The sequence below is a fragment of the Macrobrachium rosenbergii genome, chromosome 48 (genome assembly GCF_040412425.1).
Source record: "Macrobrachium rosenbergii isolate ZJJX-2024 chromosome 48, ASM4041242v1, whole genome shotgun sequence".
Classification (NCBI taxonomy): Eukaryota; Metazoa; Arthropoda; class Malacostraca; order Decapoda; family Palaemonidae; genus Macrobrachium; species Macrobrachium rosenbergii.
Genome location: NC_089788.1, coordinates 28,880,714 through 28,906,498, shown reverse-complemented (window position 1 = coordinate 28,906,498; position 25,785 = coordinate 28,880,714). Strand labels below are relative to the sequence as shown.

At 40.0% G+C, this 25,785-nt stretch overlaps 1 protein-coding gene and 1 long non-coding RNA gene across 5 annotated transcripts in view; one reads left to right on the top strand and one right to left on the bottom strand.

The window, feature by feature from the left end:
• LOC136831331 (uncharacterized) overlaps window positions 1-8,229 on the top strand; it is a 68,816-nt gene extending 60,587 nt beyond the window's left edge. The window contains exon 3 of the long non-coding RNA XR_010850844.1: window positions 7,814-8,229. This is a non-coding gene — a long non-coding RNA (uncharacterized lncRNA). The remainder of the gene's footprint in view (window positions 1-7,813) is intronic.
• Window positions 1-25,785, bottom strand: part of LOC136831330 (delta(14)-sterol reductase TM7SF2-like) — a 151,089-nt gene that overhangs the window by 29,681 nt on the left and 95,623 nt on the right. For all 4 annotated transcript variants that reach the window (XM_067091582.1, XM_067091580.1, XM_067091583.1 and 1 more), the window contains exons 5-8: window positions 21,181-21,352; window positions 5,313-5,608; window positions 2,141-2,230; window positions 116-267 (exon numbers count right to left, since the gene is read on the bottom strand). In XM_067091582.1, coding sequence (XP_066947683.1) covers window positions 116-267; window positions 2,141-2,230; window positions 5,313-5,608; window positions 21,181-21,352 — 710 coding nt within the window. The remainder of the gene's footprint in view (window positions 1-115; window positions 268-2,140; window positions 2,231-5,312; window positions 5,609-21,180; window positions 21,353-25,785) is intronic.

Sequence of the window (25,785 nt, the reverse complement as noted above, 5' to 3'; positions counted from 1 at the left end):
ACACACATTGAACATCTGTCAAATTCAATTTTATCAAAATTACTCAGAAGTCCTCATAATTTAACATCAAAAACATATTTAGGTAACCTAGCAATAAGAGGGTTAGTGGTATTACCTGTGATTTAGAACAACTCTGGAGTATATCACTAGGTAGAAAGGAGCCATCAGATATGAAATTAGGGTGAATAGGCCACAACCAACACGGTTGTACTCATACATTGTAGAAATTGATTCTTCAAACCAGATTGTGTCAACAGCAACAAATATCTGCAACAAAACCATTAAATGAGGTAATCTCTCACAGGTTTAATATACAACACAATAATCAGGCCTGTACTGAGGGGGGTCGAACAACCCCCCAAAAATTTCTGGAAGTCCATATTTTCTGTGACTATCCTTTTCATTGAACTGTACTTATAAAGTAATAAATAACAATCTTTTGTTTTTTTGGCAAGTCTTCTTTTATAAATTTTGCTATTAAACATTAACATCATTCTTTAATAGTAGGAAATACAAGAATGATAATAGGAATATGACATAGGGCACCATATTTGTAGATTTTAGTAGAGAAACGATAATTTTAAAGCTGTGGTACGATAATCTGGTCAGGGAAATTTGACGACACTGCAGCAAGGCTGCCGAAACGTGGAATTTACGCCATTGAGACGGCTAATCTGCTCCCCATCTTGATCAAGTAATATGCATGTTATTTGTTATTGTTAACATATTAAATGAATCAATCAATAAAACTGAACAAATATTTTTAATTTCAGTGCAAACTTTAAACATTATAAGTAAAATTCTATTAACCAAAGTCAGTACTTTGAATAACATCTAATTGGGTAGAAGGGCATAGACCGCATGCCCAGTGTTTCTTCTTATAACTAAAACAGCATTTTCAAGTATTTCATCTTGTATATACCTATATATGCAATGACATATATAGAAGAAAAGGTCCAGTTTTGGGAAAAACGACCCCTCCCCCATAAAAAACTCTGGGTACAGGCCTGATAATATGCCTTAATTCTTTTTATTCAATCAAAAAGTAAAGTTTTCAAGATTCACATTACTGATTTCACTTAAATTCTAAAATTCCAAGCTTCACATAACAGTGATAACAAACACACTGTCTGAAGATGTGGGCTTGACACAAATGCCGTCTAAGTCAGGTAATTTAGAAAATACAGTCATATGAGAACACTACCTTAGCCTTCTTGACCTTACATCCTAGACTTCAACCATAAATACCACACACATTCATTCATTAACAACCTTCTCTGAATTAATTTCCTCCTCCATCAGCATTATCACGTCCAATGTCACATGATACTAAGGGTCTAAGTAAAATTCCACCACTATCCTTCCCTAGCTGTATCTTCCACAAATCTCTACTATCCCCAACTTCCCCTCACACAGTTCTCATCTAAGTAGGTCTGGGTCATCCAACTTATCTTGATACCCATAGAAGCATAACTGACACTATTACATATTGTGCAAGTGACATTTCGAAGCCATCTCACTCTCCCTTCTATCTTTCTCTTATCTATGTGGTATCATTTTTAGTTAACATCTAACCATCTGACTCATATTCTTGAAACTTTAATCATCAAAATCTTTTAAGATATTATTTCACTCTCATACCACATGAGCCATGTTCATATAGCATAATTTCCTCATTAAGGGTAGATGATATTCATAAAAATCATGCTAATTTAAGGTCTGCAACTCTTTTAATACTTGTAAGCAAACACAGTAAATGAACAATTCAAATAACAACATTCACCTACTTAGGATAGCACTTACTTTACAGATAACCAAAACCACTCTTTTACTTTCAGCTTTCTTCCATTTATATAACTAAACTGCAATAAAATGAATTTATTACACCAGATCCAGTTTATAAGACTCGTCCACATTCCCTTCCTATGCATATGGTAGGTAAACAAATTACACACTTGACAAAATCACCATTTTCAATTGCAAAATGCAATCCTCTACCCTAATTTTACTGATAACACTTGATAACTCATATTTTAAAAGTCCATACCAAATAAAATCCCTGGAAGATTATGAGTTCAATGCGACACATGAATCAGTGTACAGGCAGGTAATAATAAAGTATCAAATGCAAACTACTAACCTGGAAAGTACAGGCCACCAGAAGTGTGGGACTATATTGGCCTTTGTTAGCATCAAGGTCCTTTATTACTACTATCACGTTAAACAGCAGCTGAAAGATTTAAAATAGCTTTAAGTACAATTAATAACTTACCACATTACAGATATTAAGGTACAAGATTACAGATATTATTGTACTGGTGCTGCACTGAAGACAATTTATGAAATTATACTGAAAATAAACGTTTTTTTTCAAGTAATGTATATAGAATTCCTCACCCTACACTGAAAAATCCTAAGGACATATCAATAGCTTCTGAATAACTACCTTTGAGTATTAATGTCATGTTCTTTTTATGAATTCTATGATACTGCTGTGGGTTTCATATGATTTTATTCAATTTGTATCATAGCATTCCAATCCCTGTGATAAATTACAACACTGCCATATCACTTAGAATTTCTTTCGATTTTTAAATGTTAACGGCAGCAGCTTTTACCTTTAATGGTTTAATTACTGTCTGTATATGAGCAGCACTCTAGTTAAATATTTATATCAACTTCATCTTACTACAGGTAAAATCAACTTCATGTTCAGTCAAACTTTAAAGGCACTCTACACATGCAGTTTTAGAGCTGACACAGATTTATCACTGGAGATGTATCTTGAATATCTCAACTACTAGATTAGCAACACTATGGATTTCAGGCTTATGAGAAAAAATTATACAATCAAATAATTTTCTAGAGTTACTTGTTTGTGGTAAAACATTTCTCTTACCCTGGGGAGCTTGAAGCAGAATTTGAGAGAGCAGTAAGCTGTTAGCAACAGCTCAGTGTGCTATGTAAACAGATCTAAAATTTACAGAAATTTATGACTGACAGCTGGGGTAGTGGAATTATCAATATTACAAACTATGAAAATTAGGAAAATTATGTCAGCAGCTGGAACGCAAGTAAAAACACTAAAAAAAAATTTGGAAACCTACAGGATTGGGTACAATCAGTCAAAATAATAGATATGCATAAAGAAGGCTGAAGACAGTAGAAAGGTCCAGAAATCAAGAAAAAATGGGTAACATAAAACCTATTTAAGAGGGATTACAAGCAAAGCATAAAAATAAAACTTTAAAGCACTTATTTTTCACCTAACCTCACAAAGGGAAAATATAATGTAGAAATTAACCCTTAAACGCTGAGCCTCTATTTACAAAAGTGTCTGCCGTATGCCAGCGGCGTTTGGGAGTTAGCACCGAAGCGGGGAAAAAAGTTTTTTTTCAAAAAATCACAGCACGCTTAGTTTTTAAGATTAAGAGTTCATTTTTGGCTCCTTTTTTTGTCATTGCCTGAAGTTTAGTATGCAACCATCAAAAATGAAAAAAAATATCATCATATATAAATATTGAAATATATGACAGCACAAAAAAAAAAATTCATAATTGTATAAAAATCACACTGTGAGCAAAACGGTTAAAGCTAATGAGTTATTTTTTTTTTTTTAGTTTTATTGTAAACTAAAGTGTATGATTTTGGTATATAACAAATTGTAAAACAATCAAAGCAACACAGAGAAAATATTATCAAAAAATGATGCATGAATTCATAACGTGCCGACGTAAAAAAATATTTTTTTTCAAAAATTCACCATAAATCGAAATATTGTGCTAGAGACTTCCCGTTTGTTGCAAAATGAAGGTAATTGATTGGATATTACTAGACTGTAAGTGTTTTAGCTTACAATTTCAGTTTTCTACCATTTCGGTCGAGTTAAAGTTGACCGGTCGAATTTTTTCTATATCGTGATTTATATGAAAATATTTCAAAACTGATAAAGCTACAACCATGAGTTATTATTTGTTGTATTCTACATGAAACTGCACACATTTTCATGTATAACACTTTATGTAACGCCTAATAAAAAACGGTGCGAAAATTATGACAAGGTGACTAAAGAAATTCTGAGATTTTCAGCCAAGCTACCGCGCGCGGAAGGAAAAAGTTTTTTTCAAAAATTCACCATAAATCAAAATATTGTGCTAGAGACTTCCATTTTGTTGCAAAATGATTGTTGCAAAATGAAAGTAAATGATTGAATATTACTAAAATGTAAGAGTTTTAGCTTACAACTGTGTTTTTCGACCATTTCAGTCGAGTCAAAGTTGACTGAAGGTTGAAATTTTGGCACTTATCGTGATTTATATGAAAATATTTCAAAATTGATAAAAGCTACAACCATGGGTTGTTTTTAGTTGTATTTTACATGAAATTGCGCACATTTTCATATATAAAACTTTATGCAATGGCTAACATAAAATGGTGCAAAAATTATGACAAAGTGACGAAAGAATTTCTGAGATTTTCCGCAGAGTTACCGCATGCGGACGTAAGGAAAATTTTTTTTCAAAAATTCCCCATAAATCGAAAAATTGTGCTAGAGACTTTCATTTGTTGCAAAATGAAGGTAAATGATTGAATATTACTAGAATATAAGAGTTTTGGCTTACAATTGCATTTTTCGACCATTTCGGTCAAGTCAAAGTTGACTGAAGGTTGAAATTTTGGCACTTATCGTGATTTATATGAAAATATTTCAAAACTGATAAAAGCTACAACCATGGGTTGTTTTTTGTTGTATTCTACATGAAACTGCACACATTTTAATATATAAAACTTTATGTAATGGCTAATATATAACGGTGCAAAAATTACGACAAAGTGACGAAAGAATTTCTGAGATGTGTCGCTGATGCTTTCTAGTGGGAGAAGAAAGAAATTCTTATCCTCTTGAATTTTGGGTCACGCTTTGTAAACAAAACAACAGCGTGATCTGTGAACTCCCAGCATCCCTCAAGGCGCGTGATTTAAAAGTTTTCACAAACTAGGCCTATAAGTATTTTTCCGCGAATATTTAAAAAAACTTTTTGGAGCCGACGTATTTTATGTCCACTTGTCACCCGACAGACAATTTTCGTCGACGTAAAATACGTCCAGTCGGCGTTAAAGGGTTAAGATGAGAATATTTTTATTGCACAATAACATGAACATTAAGGTAATCTATACATTATTTCAGGTTTCCTAGAGATTATGTTAATTCTACCCACATGAGGTCGGTCAGTCTACCAAGAAGTTGCAAGATACTGTGAAACACTTATCAATTAAAACTTGAAAAAGCTTGAAAAAACATGGTTACTTACTAGCATTAGAGCCATAGCTCTAAACATTAAGAACTTGACGTCCACACCCAGAATAACTGGGCTAAGTTCTCGTCCAGTAAATAAATCTGGCAAGAAAAGCCCCGTGTTTCCCACTGGATTCTTGGCATCCTTTGGTATATTACGGGCTTTAATATAAAGCAACAACGCCAATACAATACTTAGGACTGTAACTGTGGCCAACAGATGCTGATACAGTTTGTATACTACTAAGACATCCACTCCAAAGTACATGAGAGCTGGAACTAAGGCAAGAGACACAAGCATTGGTATATAACCTGCAAAGAAAGACAATAAAATAATTATAATGTACAAAATTCAGTGCATATGGCAGCAATTACTTTAATTTCTTCCCACAAAACCAAGTCTGGGGTCCCGAAGACATAGTGTGAACACATGAAGGAATAAAGAGAGCAGGCAAGTCAGAAAAACAGAGAGATATGGAAGTAGCAGAAAAAAAGAGCAGTACACTTATGGAAAAAGAAATGGGAATTCATGTAGAAAGAGAACATAAGATAACAGATATAATTCATCTCAAACTACTTCCCCCAAGGGTAAATCCAATGTAAAAATTATTTGAAATTCAATATCTCACAGTACATAAACCACTGCTGCAAAGGCTAACCTGCCTACACATTGGAAGGGTGAATTTAAATTTCACAGTACATAAACCACTTTTTTTTTTTTTGCAAAGGCTAACCTGCTTACAGAATAGAGTTGAATGTAAATTACTACCATATTACCCAATGCCACATTAAGAGGCTAATACCAAAGTACTGGGAGTAAAGCACCTTTCACATCAAGCCATTATAAAGAGGAAGTGCCACTGGTGCACTGAAGGCGATACTGAGGGTGTTAACAGTATCCCTTCAGCCCTAGCTGCACCCACTTTTTATAGCCTTTTACTTTACTGCCATTCCTTCTGCCTTTCTTTGACCTTGGTGTCTAACCTCTCTTAACTATTGCTTCCTACAGCAACTGAAGTTGCTAATGCAACCTGTGTCATTATTACTTAATACTGTCATGATTTTTTTTCCCTTGATATTTATGAATTATCTTCCCCTAGTATTTCATTATCTACTATACATTTGATGTCACTAACGTAACCTTGTGTCAAAGTTAAATTATTCTTGTATATTCCTTTATTATTTTAACTCGGTGGTCTGGTTAAACCACTTAATACTACTATACTCCATTATTAGTTTTCCTCAATTCTTCCAAACTAAATTTCCTATGTTTAAATATTATGGATTACATATTTATGGGTCCCCTTTCTAACTATTAAAAGCAAGTTATTACTGTAAATACAGTAATAACATACACCTTCTAACACTGAGAAATGTAGTCCAACACAAATGCTGCTTTCACTTGCATGTCCCCTTAGTTTGTATATGTTAAAAGCTAACATGATGAATACATGTGGAAGCAAAGGTTGAAGAGACAGAATTTCAAGTTCTAACCTACTACTAGTTTTGAATGTATGTTGTACTTGATTACAGTAATGAGGTTTAATAAATGTAATATTATTATATATATATTTCTCATGTTTCCTTCTGCATCACCTACACTTGGCAAGTTTTTATGCATGTTCTTTTATTGACAAAATACCACAAGTCCAGCAATTTATCTTATCTTTCCTTTTAATAAACATGCATCAGTTCCATACTACCTTCCTATTACTAATATATCTGCACATATGAAACGTACAAAGCTGTCATGACGGCACGTGGTGAAGGTGAGCACTCATAAATGCCCTGACCCACAACCTTCTCTGTTTTAGGTCAACATGCATACATGGTGCTTTTGACAAATGTAACTTACCGCTTATTTTAAGCTTTTATGCCGACACATTTATTTTCTAGATATAACAAATTACTTCAATTTTTTTCTTGCTTTTTGGTTTACCATGAACTTGTCTGATGTTACAAAAGAAATTAGGTGTCTAGATTATGCTATTCATTAATTAAATATGATTTTCCTCTACTTATACCCTCAAATTTATATTTATGGCTCAAAAAAATTACGCCTCAAAATGATAACCAGGATTCCAAAATGACATTTAAATGACCTAAGCAGATATATGAGGCCTTTTCTTTCAGTTTCAAAACTTGTAAGTCCAAATTATAAAGATACCATGATGGGCTTTTATCTCTTACTTTTCACCTACTGTATTTCCTTTAGTCTAAAGGGGATGCCAACCTATCTATTGGCAGCATCCCCCAAAACTTATGTTTTGCTTAAATTTTCACTTTTTGAAGACAAAACCATTCAGACTACCTACATAAGTCTTAAAATGACACCATAGTTTGGTTAAACTACTCTGAGATAATTGGCGACAATAAAGGACAAAGGTTATATGTCCATTCATTAAAGTACAAAGGTTATATGCCCATTCATAAAACAATGGTTTTCAAAACTGATGACAAGCAAGGAGTGAGAACTTTGTAATATCTTTTAATAATCACATACCTTCTGTTCACCAGGTCTGTACCGGGGGAAGGGACAACTCAACACCGCTAACTCGACAGCACTAACTCACCACCGGCCAACTCAGCGCCAGGACAACTCGCCACAAGCCAAGTCAGCGCTAATGAGCGTTTCGGAACAATGGTTATTTGTCAACTGCTCGTCGAAAGTATTTAGATCGCTTCCAATGAATCATAGAAGGAATTCTCGATACAGTGTATACCAAGAATTCATAGCTTCACACCGGTGTTGGCTGTCAAAGTATGCACATCTCTTAAATCAGCTTTGAGACGCAGAGATTTTCAAAGTTGGTTTTGTGAAAAAAATTTGCTAAGTTTTCACCATACCCAAAATGGAAATAAATAAAAATCTTTGTCAAAAAGGAAAAGAAAAATTTGCTCATGAAGGCCATTTACAGTAAACCCCCCGTATTTGCGTTCTCAAGATTTGCGGACTCACATATTCACGGATTTCTCTGTGGAATGCATCTACCCATTATTCGTGAAAAATTCGCCCATTCGCGGTATTTTTCACTGAGAAATATTCACAAATTACTGTATTTTCATGTCATTTTCTTGACTAAATGCACTTTTTGTGATAAAACTATTAAAATACTCAGGTATAAGTATTTGTAGAGGATTTTTCTTGTGTTTAAACTATCAAAATAGGCAGTTCTAAGTGTTTTTAGAGGGGTTTTAAGTATTCGCGGACTTTAGCTATTCGCACGCGGGGGGGGTGCAGTACGCATCCACCATGAATACGGGGGTTTACTGTATTTGCATTTGATAAAGTTTGGAGCAGTTATCATGGAGGTAAACAAGCATTCCCCCAATTCATCAGCAGCCAATGTAGAAGTGGCTAAAGTGCACACAGCCTTCAAACACCATGCCAACCTTTGAAAAGCCAAGTGCAGTAATAAGTGAAGTATAAACAAATGTATCTCAGGATCATTGCCAGATGCTTCAGCTATGAGGAAAACGATTAAACGCAAAAGGAAAGCCATAAGTGCTCCCCCTCCGAATCCTGTAGATCTTCAACAGTTAGAGTTGCTGCACCAGTACAAAATTTTCATTCCAAAAGAAGGAAGTGATGAAAATTTCCTGATCGGCGATAGTGGCCCTGGATTACACAGAATTTTGCTTTTTGAAAGAGAGAATTGGCTGCAACATTTACATTCATCTGATGCTTGGTACGCTGATGGAACTTTTAAAATAGCGCCAAGATTATTTTCACAGGTTTACATTATTCTTGCAAAGAAATTCGATAGTTATTCCGATTATCTATGCTCTTTTGCCAAACATGCAGCCATCAACTTATGCAAAGACGTTTGAAATGCTCAAAGATGTCGAGCCTACACTAAACTCAACATCTATTACTTGCACCTTTGAGCAGCAGCCCTTACAGACATGAAAGAAGTATCACAATACACTCCCTGAACACCTGAATTAGCCCTTAATCCCACTAGCCCGAACAACTCTCAATTACCCATCCCACTATAGTGGGAATTTTAACAGCCAGCGTTACTAACTCTGTAGGTAAAACTTTGTCACTTGAGCTACCATAACAAACGGTTGGCAACATACACAAATGCTGACACAGGTGTGCACCGACATGCCCCATTTTCATCAATTGCTTTTTGTTCGCACTGCTGGAAGGTTGTTTCCTTCTGCAGTGCGCGGTTTTAATCCTATTGCCCGACTTCTCTCTGTATTTTGGACTTCTGGTGAAGACCTGGATTGTATTTAACGGTTTTTCTCATGGATTTTATGGATGTCTTTGACGTGGAACGTCTTTTGGATTTGGACTTGCTGGTTCCCGGTCTCGATTGTTCATCACGGACTTTTTCACCTTCTACTACCGCGCCATCGGCTGAGACACTGACCTCGACTCCCCCTACGACGCTGGAGGCTGGCACTCATCACTTCTTCTTTCCTGCAAAGATGGATGAGTACCTTGAGACACAACAGACATTCTGTCAGGTATGTAAGAAGGTTAAGTGTGATGTGCAGACTCACTGCGATGAATGTTCCGATTGGAAGGCACAAGAGATGGAGGATTACTTTCGCCATCGCAAGTCTTTGGCTAGTAAGAGTGGCAAACGTCAGTCAGATTCTCATTGCCTCAAGTGTCTCAGGCTTCTGCTACAGATCAGCTGATGGATTTAGTGAGTTCAGAGGTAGTCAAACAGATAGAGGATAGGATTGCAAGTAGTATGGAAAATTTAATAGCTAGTTTTCTTCAATGTTTCTCAGATAGGGCTAGAAGTAGTGTTAGGATGTCTAATTCTTCTTCCTTTTCAGAGGAGCTAGAGGAGCTAGTAAGAGCAAGGGAATTCTTATGGAATTTTTAAGCTATTCAGGTAGGATGATTCTCTCTCTTCCTTTGAGGGTTTTCACAACCCTGATGAGAGGATCAGTCAGTCCTTCAGCAGGTAGAAGGGTTCCAAAATTTTGCATACAGCAGGGAACAGAAGGTACCAGCTTGGAGAAGCCTTTTAGGAGAATCTCTCTCTCTCTCTCTCTCTCTCTCTCTCTCTCTCTCTCTCTCTCTCTCTCAATCTCTCTCTCTCTCTCTCTCTCTCTCTCTCTCATTATCAAGGATAATTCCAGGGTCTCATCTTCAATGCACTCTCTTCAGGTATGTCTCAGGAATCGCTGGGACTTCCACAACGAACGAGATTATGTCGAGAAAAATCGATTCTTGCCTGTTGGATTGTCTGTGGTGGTCAGAAGTGCATCTGACACTGGGAGGTCTTTCGACTCCCCTCTTCCCAACATTCATCTGTACACAGATACTGCAGATCAAGGTTGGGGAACAACCTTGGAGGAAACCCAGGCCTCAGGCCTCTGGGGGAGGTTCGGGAACGAGAGGAGTCAATAAATCTTCGGGGAAACCAAGGATGTAGAGGAAGCCCTCAGTTGTCTTCAGTCCTAGTGTGCAACAGAGTAGTGGCTATGTTTAGCTACAGCGTAATTGCCATGCCGTATCTGAAGAACTCGGAAGGGGAACATGCTCAACAGAACTCAATACTATAGCACAGAGAGTCCTGAGAGGGTGCAAAGAACGAAAAGTTTCTTCTTCCCCAATTTAGATCGGGGTCTCAATGTATGGGCCGATTTGCTAAGTCGCTCCCGTCAGGGGGGAGAGGGGACTTTAGCTCTGGAAGTAATATGTCAGGTTTTCCGGAAGTGGCCAGCAACTGTGGACTTATTCGCGACGTGATTAAACCATCGTCTTCCGGTTTATATTTCTCACCAATGGTGGTCCCCAAGTCGATAGGCACCGAGGTGACGTTACAAATTGCAATCACATTCAGGTGTATGCCTTTCCTCCATCCGGTCTCATTCATCAGATAATAGTGAAATTGTGGGAGTGTGTCAAGACAACTATGACTAATAGTTCCCTGCTCGCCATATCACGCTTGGTTTCTGGAACTCCTAGAGCTCCCTACGGAAGTTCCGATGTCCCTACCCATGCAAAACTTCTTCTCAGACGACCACATTCTCACTATTATTATCCAAACCCTCGCAAGCTGTACCTAGTTGAAGGGCGACTGTAGAGATAGCCTCTAAACAGTCCGGACTCCCCAAAGCTATGTCTACAGTAGATAGTTTTCTTTTAGCCTGAGTAAGTCAACCCGTAAGCCTTACCAGGTCAGCTGGACAAGGTATAGAGGTTAGTGTCGTAAGGAAGGTCTGTAGACATTCCATAACCAAAATAGCTGATTTTCTTTTATTCCTTCGGAAAGTCAAGGGTCTTTCATATTCAGCTATTGCTGACTACCGCTCAACAGTTAGCGGTACAATTACTTTTCACCTTCCTAAAACCTCTAGTAGTAAGATAATCAATGATTTATTATGTTCTTTTAAGATTGAACTTCCTGTCTTGCAACTAAAGGCCCCATGTGGGACTTGTTCAAATACTTCAATATTTTCTTAACCCCTGCCTTTGAACCCATTGAAGCTATAACGTTAAGACACTGCTAAGAAGTTGCTTTTTCTTACGGCTTTAGCTTTTCAGCTAAAGGGTTGGGTGAGTTTAAGGCAGTTTCTAGCTTGGGTTCCTATGCGAGAAATTATATTTTAATGATAAAATAAAGTTTGTTCATACTTACCTGGCAGATATATATATAGCTGTAATCTCCGAAGTCCGACAGAATTTCAAAATTCGCGGCACACGCAGTGGCCGATCAGGTGGTTAGTACACATTCCCGCCGCTGGGAGGCGGGCATCAGGAACCATTCCCATTTTCTAACGCCACTGTCTCCTGAGGGGAGGAGGGAGGGCAATATGAATATATATATCTGCCAGGTAAGTATGAACAAACTTTATTTTATCATTAAAATATCATTTTGTTCATGAGACTTACCTGTCAGATATATATATATATATAGCTGAATACCACCTTTGGAGGGGGGGTAGAGACAGCCAAGAATTAGGGAAAAACAAATTTAAAGGTAAAATTATTTTGGTTCCTTACCTGATAGCATTGCTGACTGCGTGGTTACTGTCACCCTAGTCTGCTTCTGCTTGTCTAGAGACCCCAGCAAGGTAGTGACCTATAAAGCTGGCGACTGCTAGATGATCTGTCAACGGGGGCGTGACCACAATGTGACTAGATCATAGACCATACAACGAGGACAAAAGAGCATTACCAACCACCTAACCAACACTAATACGTTAGCCTGAAAAGGATTGGGAAGACTGTCTCCATCAATCGACCCAACAACCATAAAAACAATTAAAAAACCCCTACTAAACAGGATTAAAGGATAGGAGCAGAGCTACCCCCCTGACCCCAAGGTTGTTGAAGCAGCAATGTATGGTCCCAGCGAAAAGCAATTTTCGTATGCTACCTTAACATCTCTCAAATAGTGTGAGGCAAACACCGATTCGCTTCGCCAAAATGTGGCACTGAGAATGTCACTGAGTGCCATATTTTTCTGGAACGCCATGGAGGTAGCGACTGCCCTCACCTCATGAGTGTTGACTCTCAACAACTTGAAGTTGAGTCGTCACAACAAGAATGTGCCTCCTTGATGACATTCCTAATGAAGAATGCCAGTGCATTCTTCGACATGGGATTAACTGGCTGCCTCACAGAACACCATAAGTTATCCGAGGGACCACGAATGTCCTGAGTTCTTTTAAGGTAATACTTGAGAGCTCTAACAGGACATAGAACTCTCAGGTTCCTGTCCAATAAGGTCTATCAAACCTTTAATTTAAAAAAATCTAGGCCAAGGGTTAGAAGGCCTTTCGTTCTTAGCCAAGAACGTAGGGGTTAAAGAGCAGACAGCATTGTGTCCCTTGAAGCCCACATGACGGCTGATAGCCTGAACTTCGCTCACTCTCTTCGCCGTCGCCAGAGCAGTGAGGAAGACCGTCTTTCTAGTAACATCCCTAAAAGATGCAGATTGGAGAGGCTCAAAAGGACTGGACATTAAAAACTTGAGCACAACATCCAAATTCCAAGTAGGAGCAATTGGCCGAGGAACCTTAGATGTTTCAAAAGACCTCAAGAGATCGTGGAGGTCCTTATTGTCCGACAAATCCAGTCCTCTGTGTCTGAAAACAGTAGAAAGCATGCTCCGATAACCTTTGATAGTCGGAACTGCTAACTTGAGTTTTTCTCTCAAATAAAGGAGGAAATCAACGATCTGACTCACAGTGGTCGAGGAAGAGAAAAATCCCTTCTTTCTGCACCAACCCCTGAAGGTTGCCCACTTCGCTTGATAAACTCTGATAGAGGAAGCTCTTCTGGCTCTAGCGATGGCCCGTGCCACTCGGCCAGAAAACCCCCTCGCTCTGACCAATTTCTCGATAGTCTGAATGCAGTCAGGTTCAGAGCGGGGAGGTTTTGATGATATCTCGCGAAGTGGGGTTGTCTGAGCAGATCTGCTCTCATAGGTAGGGTCCTCGGAACGTCTACCAACCAGAAGAGAATCTCCGAGAACCAGTGGTTCGAAGGCCAAAACGGGGCGATGAGAGTCATCCTTGTCCCTTGTGAGGCCGAGAACTTGCGAATCACTTCTCCCAGAATTTTGAACGGGGGAAAGGCATATACGTCCATCCCTGTCCAATCCCAGAGAAGAGCATCTATCGCCACTGCCCCGGGTCGAGTACAGGGGAGCAGTATAGGGGGAGCCTCGCCGTTCTTGAGGTCGCGAAGAGATCCACGAGAGGGCGACCCCAAAGTTTCCAGAGATCTTGGCAAACCTCCTGATGAAGGGTCCATTCCGTCGGCAGAAGTTGATGGCGCCGACTGAGCAGGTCTGCTCGAACATTTTCGACCCCTGCAACAAATCTTGTGAGGATTGAAATGTTGCGAGCATGAGCCCAAAGAAGAATCTCTCTTGCAAGGCCGAACAGGGAACGAGAGTGTGTTCCGCCCTGTTTCTTGAGGTAAGCCAACGCCGTAGTGTTGTCCGAGTTTACTTGAACAACACGATTGGAACTTGGACCTCGAAGAATTGGAGGGCTAAGAAGATCGCCGCCAACTCTTTGATGTTGATGTGCCAGGACACCTGTTCCCCTCTCCAGGTTCCTGACACTTCTTTTCCCCCCAGTGTTGCCCCCCAACCCGCTGATGACGCGTCGGAAAACAACACTAGGTCGGGGCTCAGAAGCTTGAGGGAGATCCCTTTTCCCAACTTCGCAGGATCGAGCCACCACTTCAGGCACTCTTTTATGGAAGGAAGAATCCTCAATTCCTCTTCCAAGTCTTCCTTGTTTTGCCAGTTCTCCAACAGAAAGAACTGAAGAGGCCTGAGATGCAGTCTTCCCAGAGAAACAAACTTCTCCAGCGAGGAAATGGTCCCCAGCAGACTCATCCATTCCCTTACCGAGCATGTTTCCTTCCCCAAGAAGACCGAGACTTTTTCGCAACATTGAAACTGCCGTTCTTGCGATGGAGATGCTAGAAAAGCCGCTGAATTCATCTGAATCCCCAGATAAACAATGGACTGTGAGGGGATCAGCTGCGACTTTTCTGCATTGACCAGAAGTCCCAGGGACTTCACGAGTTCCAGAGTTAACTGAAGGTCCTCCAGACACCTTTGTTTTGACGACGCACGAATCAACCAGTCGTCCAGGTAAAGAGAGATCCTGACGCCCGACGGGTGCAAACACATCGCTACGTTCTTCATAAGAAGCGTAAACACCCTCGGGGCTGTGCTGAGTCCAAAGCAGAGAGCCCTGAACTGGTAAGTCTTGCCCCAAGACAAACCAGAGATACTTCATCGAACGCAGATGAATAGGGCGTGAAGTAGGCATCTTGGAGATCCAAAGATACCATCCAATCCCGGGACGAAGGGCTCCTAGTATTGACTGAGACGTCTCCATCTTGAACTTGTCCTTCAGGACAAAGTCGTTCAGCCTGCTGACGTCCAAGACGGGTCTCCAGTCTCCTGAATGCTTCGGGACTAGAAACAGTCTGTTGTAAAATCCTGGGGATTTTGTGTCTAAGACCTGTTCCACTGCTCTCTTCTCGAGCATCTGTTTGAGAAGGTCGAACAGAATTTTCTTCTTGGCAGGATGGTAATTGGGAGACAGATCTCTGGGGGTTGAAGACAAAGGAGGAAGAGCCAGAAAAGGAATTAGGTAACCTCTCTCTACTACTTGGAGGGACCAAGTGTCTGCCCCTCTCTCTTTCCAGGCTTGGGCAAAATGAAGAAGCCTGGCTCCTACTGGTGTCTGGAGGTGAAAGGAGTCACTTGCCACCTCTCTTGGAGGTGACTTTGCTTTTAGGGAAACCTCTCCCTCGAGGCGCGGGTTTCGAGAAGCTCCCCGTGGAAGCTCCTCCACGAAAGGGCTGCTTCTTCTTAGCCTGCTGTGGAAAAGACGAGGACGATGATGGTGCTAAAGGACGCTTAGAGGACCTGGAAAGGAGGTCTTGAGTTGCCTTCTCTTGAAGGCTGGCAGCGATATCTTTAACCAAGGTCTGGGGAAAGAGATGGCTTGAGAAAGGAGCGAACTGTAGCTCTCCCTTCTGTGTTGGTGAAACAGACTTCGCCGAGAAAGAGCAAAACAATGCCCTCTTTTTTTAAAAGGGCCGAAGAAAACTGCGAAGCAAGTTCTTCAGAGCCATCCCTGACGGCCTTGTCCATGCACAGCAGTACACTGGACAGCTCCCCCAGACTAATGGAAATCGGGCTAGTAGCCTTCGTGTGTAAAACTCCCAGACACCAGTCCAAGAAGTTAAAGACCTCAAGAGTCCTTTAAGATGGTGGTCCATTTTCGTATGAGTCCAAGAAACCTTAGAAGAGGACAAGTGAGATCTTCTGGAGGCGTCAACAAGACTCGCAAAGTCCCCTTGAGAAGTCGAGGGAACTGTCAAACCAATATCTTCACCTGTCTCATACCAAATGCCTGCTTTGCCGGACAAACGTGAAGGAGGCAAAGGGAAAAAAGTCTTTCCTTGGTTTTTCTCAGATCATCCAATCCTGAACTTTCTTGAATGCCCTCTTGGTAGAGAAGGACTTCTTCATCTTAAGAAAACCAGGAGTTCTTCTCGCTTGAGACGAAGCCAACTGTGAAGGGGGAGAGCGAGGAGCCGAAGCTTGAAAAGTATCAGGAAACAGATCCTTAAGCAAAAAAGTCAGAGTCTGATAATCAGTAGAAGCAGATGAAGGGTGTTTCTCTTCGTCCGAGGGCTCTGACGGAAGGGGTTCTTCTTCCTCCGCTGGAGGGTCTAGAGAGCGAGGTGGAAGGAGACCCGACTCACTGATACGTAAGCGGGACCTCTCGTGTTTAGAAGAAGAAGTGGCTAAATCCTGAAGAACGTCAGAAGTCGAAGCGGGAAGTTGAGCGTCATGAAGCACTGCAGGTGTGGTGTCAACGTAAGAAGGGCGTGAAGAGATAAAGCGAGGCGAGCGAGGTGCGTCCTGGCTGGGAGCGCGCGCAGCTCCATGGCTGGATACGGAAAGAGCTTCACGGTGTGGCGCACGCGAAGCGTCCTGGTTGGAAGCGCGCCGAGAATCAAGGCGAGGCGCGCGTGAAGCGTGAGGAGCGCGCGAAGCGCGAGACACGCGCTCCTGGCGCGTATCGAGAGAAACGTCCAACTCTTCAAATCGGGGAAGACGAGAAGGAAGCTCCTTTAAACCTTCTTTAGGTGAAAGACGAGAAGCTTCATGCGATCTAGCAGACGAAGAAAACGAAGCAGGTGACGAAGGTGAAGGCCTGGACTTCTTAACAGGCAGATGCAAATCCTTACGACGAGGCCTGTCCTTTCTACGGTCCATGAGAGTATCCAGCTGTTGTTGCAAGCCCAACAAAATCTGACGTGTTGGAGAAACAGCTCTCTCGGGAGAAGGGCTGAACCTGCGAGAAGGAGAGGGGAGAGGGGACGTCTTCTTCCTTCTCACCGGTGAATAAGCTCCAGCCCTTGCCTTAGCCCGACTGGGGTGTCGAGCAGCGTCATCATCCGTTGCACATCGAAACTTCTTCCGCTGAGGAACATCCCCGAAACTTTCAGGGGAAGAGCACAAAACGTCTAGAGGAAGAGGACGTGAAGCGTCCTCTCCTCTCAAGCTTCTCTTAAGAGGGCGAGAGTCCAACCGAGAGCTCCAACACCGACGTGGGGAGGACGTGTCGGAGGACGAGAAGCAATCCTTATGGATGCGTGCCCGTGCACGATCCCTGGCAGCCTGGGTGGGGTCATCAGGACCTGCCGAAGGGACGTCAGATCGGTGGGAAGTCCCCGTAACCTTCATGCGGCTTTCGACATGCCCCCTCCCTGGATCCTGGGAGTTCGGCAGAGGTCCAGGCCTAGAAGCATTATAGGGCCGATCTGACGCCCCCTCCACAACACTAGGGGCATTAACACAAACAACACTTTGCGCTTGAAGGGCATTCACTTTGTTTTCAAGAGCGCGAATTGACTCTAAAACGAGAGCCAAGGTATTTCTGCAGCAACAACCTCAGGGCCCGAAGGCAACACTACAGGGTTAGGACTAAAAACTACAGGGTTACTAACATGAGAAATCCCTGACTGTCCGTCTACAGAAGCACTCCTGGAGGAAGACCTCCTCAACCTATCACGCTCCAATTTTCGCATATTGGATTCATACTTCCTCCACTTCCCTTCAGATAATCCCTCACATTCATTACAACGATTATCCATAGAACATTCCATACCCCTGCATTTCATACATAAAGTGTGAGGATCTACCGAAGCCTTCGATAGCCTCACCTTACAATCACCCAAGCTACAGACACGATAGCTAGAGGAAGACATCTTATTTAAAGAAAAGGCAAAAGGCAAAATCAAAAACGGTCCAGAAAAGCGTATGCCAAGTCACAGATCCAAGTCGAAACCAAAAACAACCAAAATACTTAAGTGACAACAAATTTGAAAATCCAAATGGCGGGGAACTGACAACAGGTGTTGACAGTCCGGCGACAGAGAAAATCTGAATAGAAAATGGGAATGGTTCTGATGCCGCCTCCCAGCGGCGGGAATGTGTACTAACCACCTGATCGGCCACTGCGTGTGCCGGGAATTTTGAAATTCTGTCGGACTTCGGAGATTACAGCTATATATATATCTGACAGGTAAGTCTCATGAACAAAATGATATGTATTTATCTGTCTTCCGGAATTTGTGATGAAGAGAGTCAGAGGTTAAAACTCCACCTCATTTATTTTAAAGTTCTTTATCTGCAACATTCGTTCTGGCTATCCAGCGGAGATATCTTTATGTCCGGTGCGAGCATTAAGTCTCTTTATCAAAGGTTGGGAAACTCTGTCTGCTTCCGCACACACTTCTAGTCTCTCCACGGAATCCTTCCTGTCCGCTGTCAAAGAATGCGATCAGTTACTTTCGGAGGGAGATGATTTCCCAGGCTTCTCAGGGTTGGTCTTCGTCGTCTTCAGCTCTGTATTTCCCCAACCGCACAGTATTCGGAGTATGTCCACTTCGTCTTCCTTTCTAAGGAATTATTCAGTGCCGTCTATTCTGGAGGCAGATACTAGGAATCCGTCTGTGTTTACTTACTTTACTTAAGAGACGTTCAATTTGCCTCATAGCGTGTAGCGGCGAAGTCTACTATGTGGGATGTGTTCAATTAGCCGAGGTGGTATTTGCTTAGTGCAGAGGTTCGGAGGGTTATTCTATTAATAGTCCACGTGTAGCGGCGAAGTCTATTATCTAGGGTGCGTTCATTTAGCTGAGGTGGTATTCACTTAGTGAGGAGATTCTTAGGTTAACCAGATAGAGGAATTCCTTTTAGTCTTTAGAATTCTTAGGCAACAGTGATAGTATAATCACATGACCTTAGGTTTAATACGTTTTAAGTATCTTAGCCTTTGATAGTTTCCCTATGAGAGTCCAGGGGGTGCTCTAGTAGGCTAGGCTATTTCGTTGGCGCTGAGATACTTCTTCGCTCGCTGGGCCTTATCCGAAGGATCAGCGGCTCGGCACACTGCTTCATTTCCCTCCATACATGAGAGGACAAGAATAGCCACATGGGAGGTCACCGTACTCCTCCATACATGAGAGGTTCTGAAGAACCATATGGGAGGTCAACGGACCGAGACAGTACGGACCTGACGGGCGATCAAAGTACTCTCCAGCACGTCTTGCCATCAAAAGCAATGGTTGATTAGGTGAGTGTATAACTAAATAGGTGTCCTATGCAGAGCAGATCGGTGAGCCGCCATCTCTGCGGTTGTGAAAGGGGGTGTGCTGCAAACTTAGATGGTTCTCCCGGAGGGACAGCAGCTCTGCACTCTGCCTCAATCTCCTCCATACATGAGAGGTTCTGAGGAGCACATGGGAGGTCGACGGACTTGAGAGTACTGACCTGACTGTTGATCAAAGTACCCTCCAACATGTCTCTTCACTAAAAGCATTGATTGATATGGTGAGTGTATGGCTAAACGGATATCTTATGCAGAGCAGATTGGTGAGCTACCATCTCTGCGGTTGTCAAAGGGGCATGCAATAGAATTGATCCCTCCTCCTCTAAATGTTGTTAATCGGGCTAATTCAGGTGTTCAGGGAGTGTATTGCAATATGAAGTTTTCATAATAAAACTAATATTGTAATACTTACCTGAACACTTGAATGATTCCCACCCTCCTTTCCCCATATCAATTTTGACTTTGAATAAAGCAATTGACAAAAATAGGGCATGTCGGCGCACACCTGTGTCAGCGTTGCCACCCGTTTGTTATGGTAGCTCAAGTGACAATATTTTACCTGCAGCGTTGGTAACGCTGGCTGTTAAAATTCCCACTATAGTGGGATGGGTAATTGAGAGTTGTTCAGGCTAGTGGGATTAAGGGCTAATTCAGGTGTTCAGGTGGGATTAAGGGCTAATTCCGGTGTTCAGGTAAGTATTACAATATTAGTTTTATTATGAAAACTTCATATTTCCAGAAGTTGAAATACTAAAACGATAATTTTTCCATTTACCACAAAATATGCACAAACAGATAACTGCCATGGGTTATACTTCTACGTACAAAAACCATGCCAGCTTCGCACTAAAAGCCAAGATGATGATAGGTTTAGCATTTGTTCCTCTTCCACACATTGATACAGTACTTATATTGATGCCCTCTGTGGATATACCTACAGAAATTGCGGCACTGTTGAACTGGTTCGAAGATGATTTTATTTGAAGACCAAATAGATGTGGAACCAGTACAAGACCTCCTCTCTTCCCCCCTGAAATGTGGAATATTTACAAGAGAAAGTTGCACTAGGAAGGTCGGACAAATAACCATGCTGAAGCAGCAAATAGAAGACTGCAAACAGAGCTGGGGATGGAGAACCCCACAATATGGAGATTCATTACAGGGCAGCAGAAGGTGCAAAGAAACCGAAATACATTTTTTGAGCAGTTAATTGGTGGTCATCCCCCTCCTCCTAAAGTGAAGTATATGAAGGAAGATGATAGAATTTTGCAGATTGTTTCTTCTTTTTCACAATGATCTCCCACTAACTATTTGAGAAGAATTGCATAAAATTTTCTGTAAATTTTTAAATTAAAATTTGTCATGTATTAAAAATTGAGCCTTAATAAATCTTTTTAAAACAAAGCTATATTTTGAAATGATCATTAATAAACTAATTTTATTTGTGTTTAAAAAATCAATGAAAAAGTTGCTGAGTTGCCCTGGCACTGAGTTGGCGGTGGTGAGAAGGCGGTGAGTCCTGCACCCGGTCTATACAGTACATCTTAATTATAGATGACAAGCTCTCATAGTCAATAGTCACTGCTTAATGAAAACAGAATTTGATATTGATATTTATAAACCCTCCAAAAATGCTGAAAAAATTAAAATCTTTGTGTAACTAAGGCTTGTATTTGAGGATCTTAAAATAAATGTGCATTCCTGTAAAGTACTGCTGTGCTATCACATTAGTTCATACTCACCATTGCAGCGTAAAACAGACCCATTTGGGAGATCTACTTTCCGTCCTAATGGAATCAAGCTAAGTAGCAGCAATGATACCAAGAATCCAGCAACAATTGCAACAGCTCTCAAGTCATAATAATGATGCAGCTTTGTTGGAATGTCTGGAATTTCCATTACAGTGCATTTGTTCTGGAATGATAAAGTACCAATTGAAATACAGTACTATTTCCAATAATAATAAACAAGCAAAAACTTACCTAATCCTACTACTAGACAGTTATCTCCAGTAATACAAAACAAGCAAAATTTTAACTAATCCTACTACTAGAAAGGAAAAAAGATCAGGTACACAATTCTCTTACAATATCTAAACTGTTTTAATAAAAATGATAGCCAATAGCTTCAAACCATATTTAAAATTTGATTTTAAAATGGTAAAACAAAAAGCATATTTACATGAGCACAAGAGGCAGTTAGTTCCTTTTAAAAAATAATAACAGTTCTTACTTATTGAGAAGTTAAGTCCCATATAAACGGTATATATTCAAGTTGATATATTAATTTCTATCACTGCTGGATCTGTAATAATAGTTTTTATATATGTATTATACCCTATTATAAAAGGTAAGATTATACCCTATTGTATAAGATAGGGTCATAACCTCCTTCCACATCTGTTTTAAAATCAATGTCATAACTTATATCTCAAAGACACCACGGTAGCAATGGCTGCCTGTTATCCAAGCCACTAACTGAACCAAGGAAGAACAGCAAAACGTCTACAAAACTATGGTTTATTCAGCAGTCTAACATGGTAAATAAATTGGAATCTAAATAGGAATGAAATTGGAATATCTGCATCCCAGGATTGTTAATACAATTAACCAAGTAAAAAATATAGTGCTATCAATATCCACCAGTTGAGTCTTTACAACAAGAGTGTCAAAGTAAGTCAAACAAGACTCTTGTCATCATAAGCCAAATTCCCCTCCATTTATTTGACCCCTATTCAATACATCTGAGGAAACAAAGGGAAAAACACAACTTTTAAAACCACGCAAGAGAAAAATAAATGTGGGATGTTTTTCCCACGTTACCAACCCCAAAAGAAATGCACAAAATTAAACATGGTAAAATCAAACATCAATAAAAATCAAAGAGACATAGCAGATAAAAATAAATGGGGAAAAGATATTCAGCATGATAACCAGTGCAAAGTATCAGCACATGTTAAAAGTTAATTAAACCCATTCAGGTTTTTTGAAAATAAAGTTTCAGTTCACCCCACAAGCAATCACAGTCTTCCAGGAAAGCGGATCTGAGCACAAAGGGATCCAATCCTGAAATGTCTAATCTGTACTCAAACTGAATTATTTACACCTTCTATGACACGCTCTAACTGGAACTTAATGACTTCCGGCAACATAGCCAGCACATTACCCAGGGCACGGTGCCCCTTGTCATGAGAAGCTAGACTGATGCCTGGCCTTTGTCTGCACTGACTCGCTAAATACGTAGGCAATGTTTCCATTTACCTTTTCCCAGAAAAACTCCAAGAAAACTGCTTAGCTAAAAAAATTAAATATAACATACTCATCCTAAATGTTTTTCAGTAGCTCGGCCACCAATTGTTTATTTGCACATCTGACCCCCACCACTACACACAGCATGACGATTAAGACCGCCACCAATAAAAAAAGAAGAGTTATCTTCAGGCAGTTGGGGAAGTGGAGAAATCGTGGTTATGTCCCCCCCTAGGAGAAGAAACAGGTATAACACCATGTTCCCCATGAAGATGATTCACGAAGATACGAGTGCTTGAGTTGTACACCATCCTGCTGAGCAATTGGAATTTCAATGTGATGATCCGACAAGCAGCATTGAAGAGGCGGGACCCCTTCAGCCAGAAGGTATCCGATGTATTATGACATCAAGTGGAGATAAGGCAGCTTGCACAAAAAACTGCCATGAGAGTCTTCGTAGAGGCCACTTGATAACCCCCTTGGGAGTGTTGAAAGTCACAGTCTGAAGGTGTCTGATCATGAACAAGTGACAGTTCACATCCTAACAAGTTGACTTTCCTAAGAGCAAAAATCTTACTGTCACAAATGTATCTGTCGTGAACTATAGTACACCCTGACTTATAATTAATAGCAGAGGACTGATACTGACCACCCAATATATAGTCTCTATCCCATCCCATGTCACCATCGAACCATCAAAACTACTAGGAAAAAGCTGGATAATAAAACTGTGAAACGATTTCATATCACTAACAGGAACCTCCACAAGTAACCCTCTATCAGACAAGCGTACTTTCAAAATCCCATAACGATACAAATCCCCCCCCACCAGTGAAAATTACTTGTGAACCATACAGATATGATGCATTTTTCAAAGTAGATTCCAGAGACCCCAGTGGTAAAATATCCCCAAAAATACTCCCCTTAGAAGCAGCTACAATTGCTTGAACCTGAGTTTTAATCACCGTTAACAAAGACTCTGCTTCTTTCTCAACATTAAGTAAGGTAGTTTGACGAGGAAAAAGCAATTGAAACATCCAAGTGTCTCTGTGGTGCATCACTATATTGTGATCAGAAATACAGTAAACCCCTCGTATTTGCGGTGGATGCGCACCACACCCACCCGCGAATAGCTAAAACCTGCGAATACTTAGAACCCTTCTAAAACCACTTAGATCTGCATATTTTGATAGTTCAGACACAAAAACACTAAAAATGCTTATACAGGTATTATCCTACTTACGATGGGGTTAGGTTCCAAAAAATAAAACATCATTTATTGGAAATAACGTATCTCGAATACAGCCTAGTCTACACTAGGGTATTTGGTACCATGTATACATATATGGTAGCCTACCCTACACTATAAAGTATACTCTATACATACATGGTATAGTAATTATTATCAGTTCATTCTGGAGGTTCATGCAGTGACTTATGATACTTCAATACAAAGAGAAATTGAATAACAAACAAGAATTAGCTTAGCCTACACTATGGTATATCGAATACATATACAGTAGCCTAGCCTACATTATACTGTACTCTATATTCACATATCGTGTTATACAAACATCAACATAATGCATATGCATCTTTTCCATAGATCTTTTAAAATGTTATGCCTTAATTCACTGTATCCAATAATATTGCATACATTCTTATATTGCTTATGTATTATAAATTGCGATCAATGTTTTGGATTGGAAATCAATCACGCCGTAACTTTATTTCGCTTTATTTAACTCAGTTCAGAGAGCTTTTCTTGCTTCTAGTTAGTGTAAATGAATCCCTAGATACTTTATTTATATTGAGTAAGGTTATTTTTTGTTATAAGGTGTTTTTAAGTCAAAATATAACTTAAATCCGTCTCGTTGTGAAATTTACTTAGCTATTTTTTTGATAATAGATGAAATTAACTTACCTATTTTTTTATTAATAGATGACGTTGGCCATTTGGGGCATTTGTTTTGTGTAAATAAAATTAAGATTCCGTTCGCTATGTTCACTTGATTTCATCATAATATGAGCTTTACGTATTTATCGTTTATCAGCGTAAAAATAGCAGTAATGTGTTCTTTCATGCCTTGTGGTTTTGAATAAAATACTCTCTCCAATTTTAATTACGGTCGAGTTTCATCGATGATGCCGATGCACAATACAGGTAGTCGTCAACTTAAGACCTATGCGACTTACGACTGACCGACTTTACGACGGCTACGACAATATAACATATATAATAATATTTAATTTTATATTTTGCTAAAATACGTCGAAAGCGTGACGATACTTTTTCCGCTACCGGCAGCGCGCTCATATCCGAGAGATGCTCAGCTTTCGCAGCATAGTGTGTTTGTGTCGTTCAAAATGGTAAAAGATTCATATTTTTGTAATGTATTTTGTATTTCTATTTTTTGCAAATAAATCAAATGTAATAACAAATTACCGTATTTGATGGCTTATAATACGCATGTCTGCATAGGATGCACCCCAATTTCAGCAGGACACTGAGGGAAAAAAATAAGGTTTCCTAGCCTATGCTCATATGATTTTGGTAAGTAAAAACTGTAGTATTAGGTTATCATATGCATATTGTTTCTTACCAACAGAATCAACAAAAACATTAATAAAGAAGTTATTTACCATATTTATATTTATCAAAATATGTATTATACAATCAGCCATTTACTACGATCGAATGTTTCGTCTGCTGCTGAAAGCTACCTCATAGGTTTACCAATAGATCGCAACACATTCATTTGTAAACATTGTTTCTTACCGCCAGAATCAACAAAAACATTAATAAAGATGTTACCTACGGTAATATATGTTATATATATCCATTATATATTATAAAAGTATGCAATCAAGGGGTAAAATTCAATAAATAAAAATGTTTCCTATGTAACAGCTCGAGTCTCGTGAGCAACTGAACAAAGCCATGTTATTATTCTTAAAAGAGAATGCTAGCACGAGTTACGAAGTATCAACTCAACGAAGCCTTGTTATTATGCCTAAAGAGAATGGTAGCAGGAATTGTCAACCACCAATTGATCGAAGCCATGTTGTTATGTGTAAAGAGAATGTTAGCAGGAATTG